We start from the raw sequence: 16237 nt of genomic DNA, 5'->3' as shown, positions 1-16237 counted from the left end.
ATGATATATGAAATGAAATTCCCGACAAAACAACTACATGTACACACATCTTGAACAGCAGCCATATCTAAATGAATAGATTATGATAATTACCACCATAGCGTTCGCCATTGGACTGTAAAGGAATCCAAGCATCTTACAGCTTTTTGAAAGGAAATTTGATATATTGATCGATAAACAAACATAAACACCGTTGCATCTGTTCAACGTCTTCTTGTTTCATAAATCACGATTGAACTTGGATGTGGCAGACATTTACAAAGCTAAAATGTACAGGAAATGTAGACTTGACCACTTCTGTTGGTGAAATGCGAGGGACATGTGATATATGACCCAATGTCCCATGACATTTTGGGGTAATTCTTCGTTTTACATGGTCACAGTTTCGAGTTCAAGGTCAAATAAGCCTCAAAACTTCAAACCCCTTTACGAGTCTTTCACGATTTCCCCATTCCCGAAAAGACGGAAATTTGGCAATTTGGCGGTCTCCTTGTTACTTTTCAGGAAACGGCCGGGAGCGGTACTGCAGATTAGGCTCTAATAGGGTATATAATCCCGACCTGTTTAAGTGAAACTATACAAGGAATTAGACTCAAGACCTGTGAAAACTTCCCCAAATAGGGCCAGGCATTTTACATACGTCAAGAATGAAATTTGAAACACTAGTCGACACAAAAGGGATCGATTTGTAGGCGCCGCGCGAGGAGTCCATATAACACCATGTCCGCCCGTCGAAGCGCCGCCTACATTCATGAAAACGTAATTTCTTGTACGTTATGATTAAGTTAAGCATATGTGAGGACGCCAGCCGGTTTTCCATCACATGTTTGATCTTTTACTCCACTTTTCATCTGCTTATACGAGGTAAGAGACTGTCAGAGAAGCCCGAACGTCACTCAGAAATCATTACAATCCGTCATCCCAACATCTGCTTGGATACCATATCTGTAATTTCCAAGCAGATATAAGGAGACAACTCAATTTCAGTTTTACGAAACATTGGCAATCTTTCCCTTCCGTCTAAGCATCCTAACATCTGCTTGGACATTACAGATAAAGTCTCCAAGCAGATGTTGGGGTGACAGATCGTGATGTTTTCTGAATGACGGCCGGGCTTCTCCCACAGTCCCTTACCCTAGATAAGCAGGCGAACAGTTGAATAAAAGCCCAAATTTGTTATAGGAAACCAGATGATTTGCACATATATCCTTAACGTACTCATAACATAAAAGATACTATGTCTTCATGAATGTAGGCGGCGCTTTGACGGGCGGACATGGTGTTATATGAGCTCCTCGCGCGGCGCCTACAAATCGATCCTTTTTATGTCAACTAGTGCCTCAACGGTAATTCGAAATGTATTTAGAAATGTTTGGACCTATTTGAGAAAGTTTTCACGAGTTCTCAGCCTACTTCTTTGTATATTTTCGCATTTTATAGATTGGGACTACATACCCTATTATAGCCTAACCTGCAGTACCGCTCCCGGCCGTATCCTGAAAAGTGACAAAGGAGACCGTCAAATTGCCAAATTTCGGTCTTTTCGGGAATGGGGAAATCGCGAAAGACTCGCAAAGGGGTTTGCCGTTTTGAGGCTTATATGACCTTGAACTTGAAACTGTGACCATGTAAAACCAAGAATTGTGATAGTCAATACATTTTGTCAAAAATATGATGGGACATTGGGTTATAAATTATATGTTTCCTTTGCATTTTACCAATAGAAGTGGTCGAGTGTACATTTTCTGTAATTTGTTACTTTCTGAAAGGCTGCTAACGCTACATCCACATTTGTTATTCATGAAACAAGAAGACGTTGAAGAAATGCAATGGTGTTTATGTCTGTTTATTGATCAATAGGTCCAATTTCCTTTCAAAATGTTGTAAGATGTTTGGATGTGTTTAGGCTGTGACGGTGAATGGCATGTTGGGTATTCTAATAATTTATTCATGTGATATGCTAGTCGCTACTACACGAAGTTGCGTTGTCAGGAATATGCATTTTATATATGATATATTGTACTAAATGGTGTACTGGTTCCAAAGAAATAGTTTGTCAGAGTAATTCAGTGGCTCTTGTTGCTAAAGTCCTGATGTTGCACTGATGTTTCATCAAAATAGGACCACAAACAAAACTTTACAAGTCAGAGACCGTATAGAGAGCTGCTACGAGCACCAGGCTGACAACTTTTGGGTATGTTACTTTTTTCGAGTGACGTACGGTAAGCATGACAAGATGGCCACGGTTGTCATTTGTCTGGAAGATCGGTAGCTTCTTTGAAGAAGTTACCGAAGGGTAAAGAATATAAGTACAGATGATAAAGCTGCATCATCATATACAAATGCTACAAAAAGTTTCTTAAACCTCATTTTCTGTATATCTTTAACTGACAAATATTTCTAGTTAGGCTTAAAGCTCGTCTTGACACACATGCCATGGCTCTTTTTGGTTTTGAGTAAACAAAACCGTAAGCAACTTCGATCAGAGCGAATTTGACGAGACAGATCGAAACAGAATTACTATGACTCCACTCGGTGATCTCTAAAAGAGCAACACTCAAAAATTACATTAATCGATGACTGTAGCAGCTCTCTGTAAGGACTCTGACTATGAGAGTTTCGTTTGTGGTCTTTTTTTATGAAACATCAGTGCAACATCAGTATTCCAGCGACAAGAATCACGTAATTACTATGACAAACTATTTCTTTGGAACCAGTACATAATAAGATACAATATATCACAGATAAAATGCCTTTTCCCGACAACGAAACTTCGTGTATTAGCGACCAGCATATAACATGCATATATTATGATAATAGCCAACATACCATTCACCGTTGAAGCCTAAACACATCTAAAACCTTGACATATTGATCGATAAATAAACATAAACACCGTTGCACGTGTTCAATGTCTTCTTATTTTATGATTACGATTGAACTTTGGATATAACGTTAGTAGACTTTCAGAAAGTAACAATTTACAGAACATGTACTCTCGACCACTTCTATATATTGGTAAAATGCGAAGGAAATTTATAATTTATGAGCTAATATCCAATTACACTTTTGGAAAAACGTCTTGAATATCATATCTTGGTTTCACATGGTCGCAGTTTCGAGTTCAAGGTCAGATAAGCCTCAGAACATCAAACCCCTTTGCGAGTCTTTCACGATTTCCCCGTTCCCAAAATGACCGAAATTTGGCAATTTGACGGTTTCCTTTGTCACTTTTCAGGAAACGGTAGGAAGCGGTACTGCAGATAAGGCTCTCATAGGGTATATAGTTCCGACTTGTAAAATGTAAAAATATAGAGGGAATAAGGCTATGGGCCATTGAAAACTTTGCCAGATATGTCCAGACATTTTAGATACGTCTGGAATGATATTTAAGACACAAGTAGACATACAAAGGATCTATTAGTAGGCGTTGCGCAAGGGGCCCATGTAACGCCATGTCCGCCTGTCGAAGCGCCGCCTACATTTATAAAGGTATCATACTTTTCGTAATTAGTAGGTTATGGATATATATGGACATCAGCCATTTTCAAATAACAACTTTGGCCTTCTACCCAACTGTTCATATGCTTATATGAGATAAGGGACTGTCAGAGAAGCCCTGCCGTCACTCTGAAAACATGACGATCTTTCACCACAACATCTGCTTGGAGACTTTATCCGTAATCTTAAGCTTTAAGCAGATGTAAGGATCCGGCTCCCCTGTCCAGGCGTGGCTCCTTGAAGCAATCGGCTTATGAGTGAGTGAGAGTCACGTTAAACAGGCGGAAAAACAGTTACAGACGATTTACTTGCTTGACAGAACAACTAATATTTCTGTCCATGACTTATACACGTGGTTGTTACCACGCGTTCTTCAGATGCTTGGTGTTTTCAATGATTCGGACGAAGATTGCTTCCTCTGCGTTACATCTTTTTTATCATTTACACAGAAAACTGTTGCATTCTTCACCATACAACAGAATCAGGGCTGTATTCAAGGCTGATCATGAGTTGTCCGTAAATATGGTTATCTCTGCAATCGCCACTATGTCCACCTGTTACGACAGGCTGCAAGTGAATCGGTGATTTTGCCACGGTACTGAAGCGCCCCCTAGTGACCAAAGATAATAATTCAGCATTGGCAGCCACTTGTCGGCAGTACACTGTACAGTGTAGTTTGTTGGCAGACGGCCATAAAACTGCACTACGATGATAGATATCAACACAGCGTTTCAACAACAAGGTCTAGCAGCCAAATTGATAAGAAAAAGACTCCCAGCCATACAACGGGAGCCTTTGGTTGCCCACGTACGAGTTTATTGTTGATAATACCTGCATTATGAAAACTCGTCACTGGAGGGCGCTTTTTTCGTGCCGTGGCAACGTTGCATTGACAAGCAAGAATATCTTGCATTGCATATCTGTTCCGCTAGATGACGCTAATAGACCGTTCTGAACAATTCTACGACCGTAGTATTTGCAGTTGAAACATCAGCCTTGGATTTCGTTTCTTTTAACTATAAACGCACAATGTTTACTTCCTAATTAGTTTCTTAAATATCTCGTTTGTGTGTGACTTCTGCTTTATTTCTAATAGCAAATTTCATGCTTTATTGAATAGCCATTTATATGAAGATAAAATGTGAATTTTCTAATAAAAAATCAACTCACCATTATTTTGTATCAGCATTTTTGTGTACAAATCCACAGCTTAATTGCTTTTTACTTGATGTTGAGGAATTTCAGTGCATGTTGCATTATTTTTTAAATGATACCTGCCCCCCAAAAAGAACACAGTCAACAGAGACACACACAAGTGGTTAAGCTGAAAGTTGTGTGTTTATTGTGTTTTTTCTCATCTGTTGTAATGTTGTCTGTAAATCCATAGTCAAATACATATTCCTCTCATTGCAGCTTGACAATCTAACAAAAAATCAGCACAATTCTCTTTCACACAGATTGCACAGCATATACTAGTAACACATTTTACAAATGTAACTTTCCACAAAAGGGAAATAGCACACAGTATGCAATAAACCAATACTATGGCCAGACATAACCATTTTGAGAAGGCAAAGCTATCTCTGATAATTATCAATATACAAAACATTCTGCATTACAAACAAGAGAATAAATTGATACTATTGGTATACGTAGGTTTGCGGCTTTTGCACGTTTAGAGGATTGACTTTGCCAGGGAAAACATAGTTTCTGCAATAGGCTCTATACATGTTATAGTATTACAATAGTATTACATGTTTCTATGCAATGTAACTTACAAGACAATGGTTGGACCAGGAAAAATCCTAGGGCGGCTATTGGTGTAGCTTTTTTGTTTCCGCCAACAAATTGATCATTTCTGTCTGTGTTTCTTAGATATTCTCAAGCAAAACATTTTTTTTCAATCATGGTGCTGGTATGAATTTCTTCTGATGCTTCACATTCACCATGATCCTTCCTGGTCCATCAACAAAATTTTTATAATATTCATATTTTTGCAACAATGTACTGGTAATCATGCACATAATTTCCTATAATACTCACAAATAGAAATGATTGTTCACACAAATATGTATCAAGAAGTTGGTGTGAATTGTTACCTAATCAAGCTCTCTGATCTACAGAAAGCAAAGCTTGTCTTTACACAGCCACATGTATAGTATGACATTGTACTTGAACATGTTTCAGAATAATTAAAGAATAACATCTAGACAAACATACGCCCCTAAAACAAGTTGTACGTTCCGGTCTCACTCCACTATTTGTACATACAGTTGTGATTTGTGAAAGTACTGTGAGAAACTGAAATAACATCATCTAAAATACAACAAGTGCCAAAACTTAAAGAGCCCATTTTCCACATCTGATTACCGTCACATATAACCACTTGCATGTTGCATTTCTTTCCATCTCTTAAACTGTAGTATATATTGGCTCATCTTTGACAAAGATTAATACTAGAAGATAAAGTTCAAGCTTTGTTCAACAGTTTTCAGGTTGTGTTTTGGGAGGGTAACTATTTTTTAAAGGACATGAAGTTGGTTGTACAATCCTCAAGTTGGTCACCTCCACATTAAGTACAGTAACTGTAAACGACTTAAGGGGATATGTGAGATGTGAATAGTATATCTTATACACAGGTGTAAGTTACAATTCAACTTCTACTAACAGTATCGTCTTAAGTTTTGCAAAAGTGTAACTTCAAGATTATGTGGAATCTTCAAAGAGCCTGTTATGAACTAGCCTGCAACTACCCTGTCTGTAGTCCTGTGTGAATTACCTGTAGTACTGTGTAAATTGCCTGTAGTTCTGTGTAAATTGCCTGTAGTTCTGTGTAAATTGCCTGTAGTTCTGTTTAAATACAATCCAGGTTTGACATGTTCTTGGGTGGTTTTGATAATGATTATCATTATATTTTACTGTCAGGCATGTTGCTATCATTTCAGCTATGAAGAAGTGAAATTTCCTGCCATGCAAGAACCAACTTGGCAAAATTTGAATCAGGAAAAAAAACTGCTGTATTTACCTAAGGTTTGACTGGAATAGATCTTAGGCTAAATTTTTTCCAAAGCTACAATAGACATATGCATGACCTGAAGACATGTTTCATTCTGAATGATTGTACGTGTTAACAGGACTTGTAAACATATCCTTCACATAACACTCTTAGTTTGTACACCAACATTCACTACAATTACACAACTACAGGCTCCGCCTGGGAGGCTTTGCCAAAAATGTCACTCTGTGCACAACCATCTTCTAAACTCTGTTTCGCAAGTGTTCAACATAAAGGTAGATTCTAGATTTAAACTTGATTTTTTTTCCACAATATATTTCATAGCGCAAAAACTAGACGTCTATATCTGGACTAGAGCTCTGTTACAATAAACTTTGTGCATACTTAAGCTCACGTACTCACCAAGCTATAACTAGCATGTATTAACAGACATTTCATAACATTTGTTTCAACAAGATTATTGTTTCAAACATTAGCAGCTAGTAACATGTAGCTAGGCCCTTTTCGACTTTCTACAGAAATGACAACACATTTTTTTTACTCTATTCACAGACATTTATACAAACTACATTTCCTTGTGATAGTTTTCTTTTGAATAGAACTTCCAATAATCAACTTTCCAGGAGTTTTCATCATTGACAAATCAGTACTAGGTGTTCTAACTACCAAGTCCCCATACAGGCTAATTAGGTATGTACAAAAAACTTTTGTGGCAAATTTTGCTGCAGTAAATATAAATTTAAGACCAAGCAAAATTGAGAAGTACAAAGACAAGTAATCTTCTAAAATAATGATATGATCTAAACTGATTTTAACGTTGAGGCTAAGAGATGAATATTAATTACTCAACAGCACAATCATGTACAATTTAATAAGTTAAAGTAATATTTACGCATTAAATGAATTTTTTGGCAACAAAAGCAGCAACATCGGACATAAAATTACAAGAGCTTATTGCACAGCATAACCATAACTAACTTTAACTTTAAAGATATTCAACTGTTATTGTTTGAAATCTGTTTCTTGCTTGAGCTGAAAATATTGCTACACTGGACCAAATTCAATACAACAAATTTCTAGATTATATATGTATATTGTAACTGTAGCCAAGCATGCAAGCAAGTGTACATGTACATTTGGTTTCCTGCTATTTCATTTTGTGCTTCAAACACAGCAAAACACAAACACAGCTACTGGCATGGTCTGTACTATTGTTTAGTACATGTTGCTTTGTAACACTGCAAAATCAACATATTCAAATGAGAAAAACGAGTAACTATATTCTTAGAAAACATAAAGGAGCGTCACTACAAAAGCATGAGCTCCAAATCATATATTTACACTGGGGACTTGTGCCTACACTGAACTGCGCCCGTCTAAACCACTTTACCAGTCTTCTCCGGAGGGGACCCGGGGATGGTCTCGGATTTCGGGCTGAGCGTGGAGGAGGTTCGCGACTCTTTGGACGTGCTGCTGTCCTGTCGCTTGGCGCCGGGTCTGTTCAGCTGCATCTGCGTTGTCGGAGAGCCCAGCGGAGAGGTGGTCGGGCCCGCGATGAAACTCATGGAGCGTTTCATCTGGAAGTCCTTGTCATATCTGGGGAACACAGTTAGGAACAATGTGAGGATAGTTATCACATTTTTTGTATGATTGTTGGATGATCGCAAACTGAGGGTATTCCCGGGATTATCGTGCAAAGTTGCAAATTTCAGTTGTCTTGTTACCGAAAAAGCAGTCTTAGATTCTTGTCTGTGGTTGGCTCTGTCATGGCCTGCTTAAAAGTCCTACGTCATCAAACGCTCACTGGAGCAAACTTCTAAACTTCCCAAAAGTGATGAATCATCCATTTTGGAGAAGACTTTTGGTCGATTCCTTTGAAAATTTGGTAGTCTGCAGATTTCTATGTTTGATCAAATGTTTAAACACAACGTTTGCATCGAACAATCCTGCACCAACAAAAACAACAGTATTGTCAAACTAACTTTCTTTTTCTGGAGCTACTCTGAAATACTGTTAACAAACCTCAAATATTTTCTGTTGATATTTACATATATATTCAAAAGTTTGTGATATTACATTATTATATATTGAGAATATTCATGCATTATAATACTATTCTACGACAGAAAGAATGAATATCTAAGTGTGTAAAAGAGCAACAGATTGAGAGAAGTAATCTATGATAATAAACACTTCAACCAAGAAACATGCAGAAGAAAGCAAACATCATGCAAACAGAATCAATGGATTATGATCAAACCTGACAATTCTATCTTTTCTTGGTGACTCTGCTATCAAAACTTGAAAAAAGAAACAACATAAAAAAAAATCAGTTAAGAAAATTAAGCAAAACTCAATCCACGAAACAATCTTATAAATCAAATCAGACTCAAATCGTTAACTTCAAGCAATAATGATATTAAAGCAATGAAATTAAAGCAATAATATCACTTCTAATGGGTAAAATATATACTGCAATGGCAATGTATGTCATATGATTTAGAATGCAACAGATGGGAAAGTCTGAAATAAGTCCTGTACTGTTGTGAGTCAGTGTATACCGTGTTGTGCAACTTTGAGCAATGGTAAGAACGAGAGATAAGAAAGATAGATCTAGAACAGACGTCTATTGTGAATGAATGGATAACCTTACAGTAGAGAATGAATGAAAACAGTGGTTGAAAGTCGAGAGTTGTCTGTAGTTGTCCTGTGCATCAGTGTGGGGTGAAGTATGCCATCCCCACATGTGCCTCTATATACCACATCATACAAGGCCATAGACTGTTAGCCACGACTTCAAACTCACCCATTTTATAAACATAGAAAAACTGTGTTTTAAGAAAAACTGTACTTCAAACTTAATTTTAAAAAAAACAACTTTTCAATGCTGAAACAGAATAACTTTATGTTTCCATCCATGATGTATTTGCGAAAATGTTTTACCAACTTTAAGAAAATTAAATGTTAAATGTCGAGAAATAACAGTAAAAAATAGGTGGGTTTTGGTCCTGGCTAACACATTGCACGGCCATATATTCAACATGTGTCTTGGGCTGAGCAGAAATGCACTGTAACCTCCACCAATATCTCCAAAGTTTACATTATTTATCTCCCGATAATACTTTGGAGGTGAAGAGATCTAGAAGCCACGGTGCTATTCTTTCTTCAGTAAGGCCACAACATAGTAGTTCGTAGCTGTATGTGGTCTCTAACAAAAAGCCATCTTAGATTGTTATGCTGTCCATGTGTATTTCCATTGCAATGTCTTGTCTTTGTCAGCAGCGCTAGCCCTTTGTAATAGCCACGGGCTAGTTGGGCAACCCTGGCTGTGTGTCCCAAACAGCCAAACCAATAAAAATAAAGCCGTTTTAGCTAAAAAGTCATTCTTGGACAAAAACAGTTGGTGTGACCTTCCTAAAAGCAAGCCCAAGGACACAGGTTTTGGTAGAGTTTCGACTTACTCCCTTATATGTTCTGGTATGTAGATGTACTCCATGGGAATTTTGGAGGCCAGGTCGTTCAGGCTGTACACAAACACCACCTTCCTGTAGAACTTGGAACTGCAGAGAAAGCATACAAAAATTCATGTGACAAAATAATGGTCTCAAACATTTCCTAACTATAGATGTATGACAAAACACATAGATGGGCAACTCATGAACCAAGGTATGTCATACAAAGTAACACGCTATCCTTATAATGGAATTTTTATGGTTCAAATACAAATTCTTCTCTCTATATTTCAGTCTGGTGATATCTTTTTTAAAAGAATGTACAAAAAAAGCCTGTCTGAGACCACAGTGGAATGTACAAAAACACCTGTAAGAGACCTCAGTGGGGTCTCAGACTGGTGTTTCTTTGCATTCACTGACAGTGACAGTAAGAGTGTCAGGATATAGAACATGGGCCCAACCTGATGAAGGGTCTCGTGAAACGGATGATGGTCTTCAGCCAGAAGGACGGGTGCACGATCAGCAACTGTTTCAAGTTCTTACGTAACCTGGAAACAAACAAACAAACAAAGACAATGATTGGAAAAACATTCAAACAGTCAGCAAAAGCTTTTATCTACAACTAGTAACAACTAAAGCTATGCCCACAAGTACTGATCATATAGTCAATAGGATAGTGTTCAGCACCAAGGACAGGCATGTTCACCTGTGTGTAGATAGTGTTCAGCACTAAGGACAGGTATGTTTACCTCTGTGTGGATGGTGATTAGTACCAAGGACAGGATGTATGCCTGTGTGTGGATGGTGTTCAGCACCAAGGTTAGACATGTTCACCTGTGTGTGGATGATATTCAGCACCAAGGACAGGCATGTTCACCTATGTGTGGATAATGTTTAGCACCAAGGACAGCTATGTTCACCCGTGTGTGGATGGTGTTCAGCACCAAGGACAGGTATGTTAACATATATGTGGATAGTGTTCAGCACCAAGGACAGGTATGTTCTCCTGTGTGTGGATGATTTTCAGCACCAAGAACACACTTGTGTGACCGTGTGTGTCATAATTATACCATATTTGTAGTTCACAAGTCTACAAAAATAAGTCTTGTTTTATTTAGTATCATGCAATCTGAAAAGTAAAAAAGATTCCCCCCTTTTTTGTTCTGAATTTCTTCTAATTGCGTTGAATTGTTCTCCACTACCATCATTTCAAGTAGAAGAAAAAAAGTAGGCTCCCCTCCCCGAATTTAAGAAGAATGGAATGACCCTCAGTTAGATCTGAATTTAAAAAGTTGTCCTCACCTCCTGTCAATCATTTGGTAACACTTCTTGAGCCAACCAATGGAAGGTACGTTCTGTCTGGGCGTGCCCCCATGGAGATACACGATCATGTAGTCTTCAGCCACCAGTAACTCCAAGGTGCTTATTATATACCTAGTACAGGATGATACAGAAAAGTCATTATTGAACCTCCACATCATAGAAAAGGTGGGAAACTTTGTCTTCTATTACAACCAAAAGTCTAGATCTAGTCACCGAGTACTAGAAATAAGCTGTTGTTTTCTGTTGGAAGGAAGAATGGTATCAGTTATCAGTTAACGTCTTTGACACCGTTGATGCTATATGTCACACAATCACAAGCTCATCATTTTGCATTTTCTTGCCTTCTGACAATGCTATAATCAGCTTACTTGTTCATTTCCAATACATACTGCCAAAGCACATCTGTGCAGCATTTTTATCTGGTAGTTTTTATTCATAGGTAGGATGTGGGTAGAAGATTTCTTAGTAGAGTATTGTTTAAGTATTTCATGTCTTTCTGTATTGTTGGATATGGGCCTTGTGCCTGATGCAGATTAATAGATGAAAAAATAGAAAAAGCTATCATTTTTGAAGTCTTTGAAATGACAAAACTGGCCAGGATTTGAACCTGTGTGAGTGAGAATGTAATCTGAGCACTCCATCCCACTAGGCTTCATGTATTGCACTGGTTAATAAGGACTGTTCAATGGTACTTACAGGAAGAGGTTGTCCATGACATATTTATAGTCAGGCCTGTTGCTGTCGGGCATGTAACATGCTGCAAACACGATAATGGCGTTCAGCCCTTCTCCATAGTAACCTGCAACAACAAAGGGAAACGCATTTAGTAAACACAAAACAAAAATACAAAGAAACAATATTGAAAATCGTGCTTCTTAGACATTGAACTTTATCTATTCATTGCTGTTACAGAAGATCGGGAAAGATGAAAGAAAAGAAACTCAGAGTAGGGAAAACAGCACAACAGTTGTCACCACCAGCAGATCCAGAGAGTCTTTTTGTTCTCATCAATAGTTGTTCTAATCAATTTGTTGGGCCTAACTATTGGCAGTAACTTGTAGCTCCTGAGATTCAGTTTAATGCACAGTTATAGACAGGCAGTCAGGCACATTTGTTATCCTTCTTTGTTTCAGGATTTTTTTTAAGGTATGGTATTTTTCTTTTTCAGTTCTAAACAAAAATCTCTAACAGTCTGTTCACATATGACATACAATTGCGAACTGAGGGCATTCTTGGGATAACCATGCATGTGTCCTGCAAAATTCAGCTGTCTTGTCACATAAAAGGTTGTCTTACACAAATGTACATCCTTGTCTGCATTTGGTTCTGTCACAGCTTGCTTGAAAATTCTATGACATTAAAATCATATGACAACCTACGACGAATGTGACTGTACCCTTGCATAATTGAAGTCCGGCAGCCAAGCTGAGTTTACAAATTTTATGGTAGATACAGTGACAGTCACAATTGCGCCAGTAAGGGGTGTAGCCCTGGTTGGGTCCCGAAGAAACAAATTTGTTCCGGTGGACTGATGGATACTGAGGGAAGTACCCCTTAGTCTTTAGCATATGGCATCTATTTGTTACCGGGTCCCGGGATGATTTTACCTTTGAGTTAAAATCATCCCGGGGCCCAACCGTGCCTAAAAATAGCCCGGAAGCTGCAGGGTGTCCCATGGGGACATATAGGGGTCACGCCCATGCAAAAGTGCAAAAAAACAGTCCAAAACTACCCGGCGGGGCCCCTTTTTCAACTGTGACAGTAGCATCACTGAGCTTTCCATCCTTCCCCTGGATCAACTGGTGTAACAGTTATCTAGAGAGTCGAGGGAAGGAGGTCAGGCTTACTGGTGTTCCCTGTCGTGTTGTAGAAGTCAGTTGAAGGAAGGAGAAGAGGAGAATATTAAAAACCAAAAGGACATAATCAGGAATGTGGAAACTACTGCTTGCATTATTAAAAATTGGAAGAATTAGCATCTATTGGGACAATATGTTACATAAAAGGAGTGGGCCAGGAAAGATAATAGTTGTTGTGATGGTTTTCAAATTTTTGAAACAAAAACAAGTTGTGTTTCTTTTTTTTTACTGTCAACTTTCTTTGCAATTGTTGTTTCAAACATTTTGCAGTTTAAATTTGGTATTCCCTTTTTACAAACATGTCCACCATGCAATCCTCCTGGTCTGCCCTTTAGAAATGCATTTTTCTGGTAGCAATTTAGCATTCCTATTTTGCATTAGATTACATCTTCCCTAATGTATATGGAAAGGGAAGGAGTGGCATGCAGTCACATAGTCATGGGAGGGTTTAATTTCTATCAATGAGCATGCTGAACAGAAATACAATATGAAGAACAAAAATGAAAATGATTTGTCAAATGAAAAGAAAACGTTGCTTATCCCCTTGTCAACTCCACCTAGATTTGATACAAATTCTAAACATTGCAGTGAGATGTCAGCAGTAGAACAGCCAATCAAAATGAAATGACAAGGCAATTTGAACGAGATGTCACCTTATGCTAAGATTTCATAAATGCAAGGTAGCTAAGACAAGAAAATTGATGAAGACAGGAAATAAGAAAAAGGTCTAAGAAAAGAGGATTTTAAATAATCAAGAAACTATGTAAAAAAAAAATGCAATTATTACAGTAATTAAATCACAATTGAAAAAAACAATTCAAAAAGCAACAAAGCAAGAAGGGTATAATTAATAAATTCAATAATCACAGTATTAAATTACAAATTGAAATCAGAACAATAAGAAAAGCAGTCTAAACAGCAGTCTTGCCCTCACAAAAGAGTTCACGTCCAGCTATAAGACAGCTTAATAACATCTTTATGTAACCCCTCATGAAAAATACATCCCTTCTCATCGACAGGCTAAAATTAGAGAGATCCACTCACCACCATGTGAGATGACCTTCTTGTACGGATCAATGACCTTCATATCGATGCGGTGCTCCTGTTCACCAATCACGACGGTCCTCCACATGCGTGCTTCCTCGTCCGCGGCGAACTGAGGCACGCTCTCGCCCTGTGGGGTGGTGCGACTGCTGCCGATGGGCGTGTCGTCTGCGGGATTAGCACAGCGGAGAGAAGACTTTTGAATGTCAAACTGGCAAATTCACTTTTGCGCATATTTGATCAAGTACTGTTACTGACAATGATATGAATAAAACATCAAATGGAAAAGCTAGGGAGGGTTCTTAAGCAGCAGTTGTCTCAGTTTCAGTCTCTGTAATTTTTCTTCTATTTTTGTGTGAAAAGTATGATATTTTCATTAACATGCTTTAATTTCAAATACTTTCATTTTATTAGTACATCATGCTATACTTCTTCCTGGTTCATTACTTATTCAGTACTAGTATAACTGAATGCAACTGAAATGCCAGTCAATGAGGGTTACGTTATTGGCAACAAACTTAATATTAGGACCCTGAAATACATGCATGTTTATTACAGTAACTATTCAGGCATAGTAAAGTTTGCAAGGGCTTCCTTTTATATGAAGGGTTCAGAACCTCAAGACAAAGTAGCACTCGTCTGTCTTGTGTTTGCTTTAAATTTGCTTTCTAGAATCCCTGAAAAGAATCCTATTATAATGATACATGTACATGCAGTGCTTTATGGCCACAGAAACATTTTGTTATTAGCCACAGACTACAATATGTTAAACACATAATGATTTTAAATTATACATAATCATATCTTTTTTACGTTATAGGGGACCTAAGTTTGACTAATAGATGATTATTTTACTTGGGAGTTGGGACAGATATATATTACCTCACTCCTAACAACTTAGACCATACCACCACCTTTCCAACAGCTTTAAATGTGTCACTTGTTTCCCTTGTGATAATATGGTTACTGTGTATTTAAAAAAAACCTGACTAAATCACAATTTGTTTTAATGAAAGTTGTTAGTGAATATCAGAAAACGTTGACTTGTTCTTGCCTGTCTTACTGAGGTCGGGCTGAGTTTTCCAGGGCACGTACACCAATAGCAACTCTGAAACAAGGAACCTCCATGCAACAACCATACACAGCTCACAACACTTCGCAACATAAAGAAAACTAAAATTGTTTCCTAGAATCTTTTTCTAGCATTGAACCCAATCCTAATACTAGCTCCGGTTCACTCCTCTGATCACTTATTATTAATATGTAAAACTATTCTGCAAGGAAAGTGATTAGAAGAGCAAACTGAAGGTGGAATAGGATTGGATTCGAGGCTTATTTTTTTCTAGAAACTAATGAAAACTAATCCAGAAAGACTTTTTGGTTTGATATTGTTTTTTTTCTTCCAAGTAGACTTTAAACACAACACACAATCTACAATTGGAAACATAACAAATACATTTCAGTCTGTAAAATGCAAATTTGAACCAAAGATGGTTCAGAAATGTTATATGGTGGTAGTGCCGTGCAATGTTTAAAAGACTGTGATATTGTGCATTATTATTTATACAATTTTCAAGAATTTCCAAAATTTATTGACGGTAAATGGCGCAATAACTATAATATGAAGAAAAATTAATTTTTGTGGTTTGTGTAATAAAATTTTTTATACATGTACTAGTTGATAGTAGAGCATGCGATGTTAATAATGTTGCATGGAAATTCCTTTGTACTGGAGTTTTATATTAGATTATCAAACTAGCCATATCAACTTTTAGTGACAGTTTTGTTTAAGGGTCCATTCTAGCTTTTATTTTTGAACAAATTTTCTGTTAGTCAAAAGGCTTACACCAGAAAATAGAGAGAAAAGATTAGTGCTTATTGTTAAAGACCGCCAAGTTGAATATAAAAGAGAAACACATGCATACACATACACATATACCAGTCATTGATATAGCAATGCATGAAGGTTTTGTTTCTGCAACAAGTCAGCAGGCTGTGAGTTGAAAGGTAGTTAGAACATATAATTAGCTAAGGCAACACCAATC

The 16237-nt window shown here is 37.5% G+C and overlaps 1 protein-coding gene across 7 annotated transcripts in view; it reads right to left on the bottom strand.

Annotated features, from left to right (window-relative positions):
* Positions 1-4820: 4820 nt before the first annotated feature.
* Positions 4821-16237, bottom strand: part of LOC136425743 (protein prune homolog 2-like) — a 45233-nt gene continuing 33816 nt past the window's right edge. For 2 of the 7 annotated variants that reach the window (XM_066414683.1, XM_066414684.1), the window contains exons 13-19: positions 14195-14360; positions 13140-13168; positions 11989-12091; positions 11272-11403; positions 10431-10517; positions 9979-10077; positions 4821-8113 (exon numbers count right to left, since the gene is read on the bottom strand). In XM_066414683.1, the coding sequence (XP_066270780.1) occupies positions 7894-8113; positions 9979-10077; positions 10431-10517; positions 11272-11403; positions 11989-12091; positions 13140-13168; positions 14195-14360 (836 nt within the window). In that variant the 3' untranslated portion in view covers positions 4821-7893. Of the gene's footprint in view, positions 8114-8777; positions 8818-9978; positions 10078-10430; positions 10518-11271; positions 11404-11988; positions 12092-13139; positions 13169-14192; positions 14361-15172; positions 15301-16237 lie in introns of those variants that run through there. The other 5 variants (XM_066414687.1, XM_066414688.1, XR_010754119.1 and 2 more) reach the window with 4 other exon arrangements.

Source organism: Branchiostoma lanceolatum, chromosome 19, assembly GCF_035083965.1.
Source record: "Branchiostoma lanceolatum isolate klBraLanc5 chromosome 19, klBraLanc5.hap2, whole genome shotgun sequence".
NCBI classification, from domain to species: Eukaryota; Metazoa; Chordata; class Leptocardii; order Amphioxiformes; family Branchiostomatidae; genus Branchiostoma; species Branchiostoma lanceolatum.
This window is presented reverse-complemented; position numbering and strand designations above follow the sequence as displayed.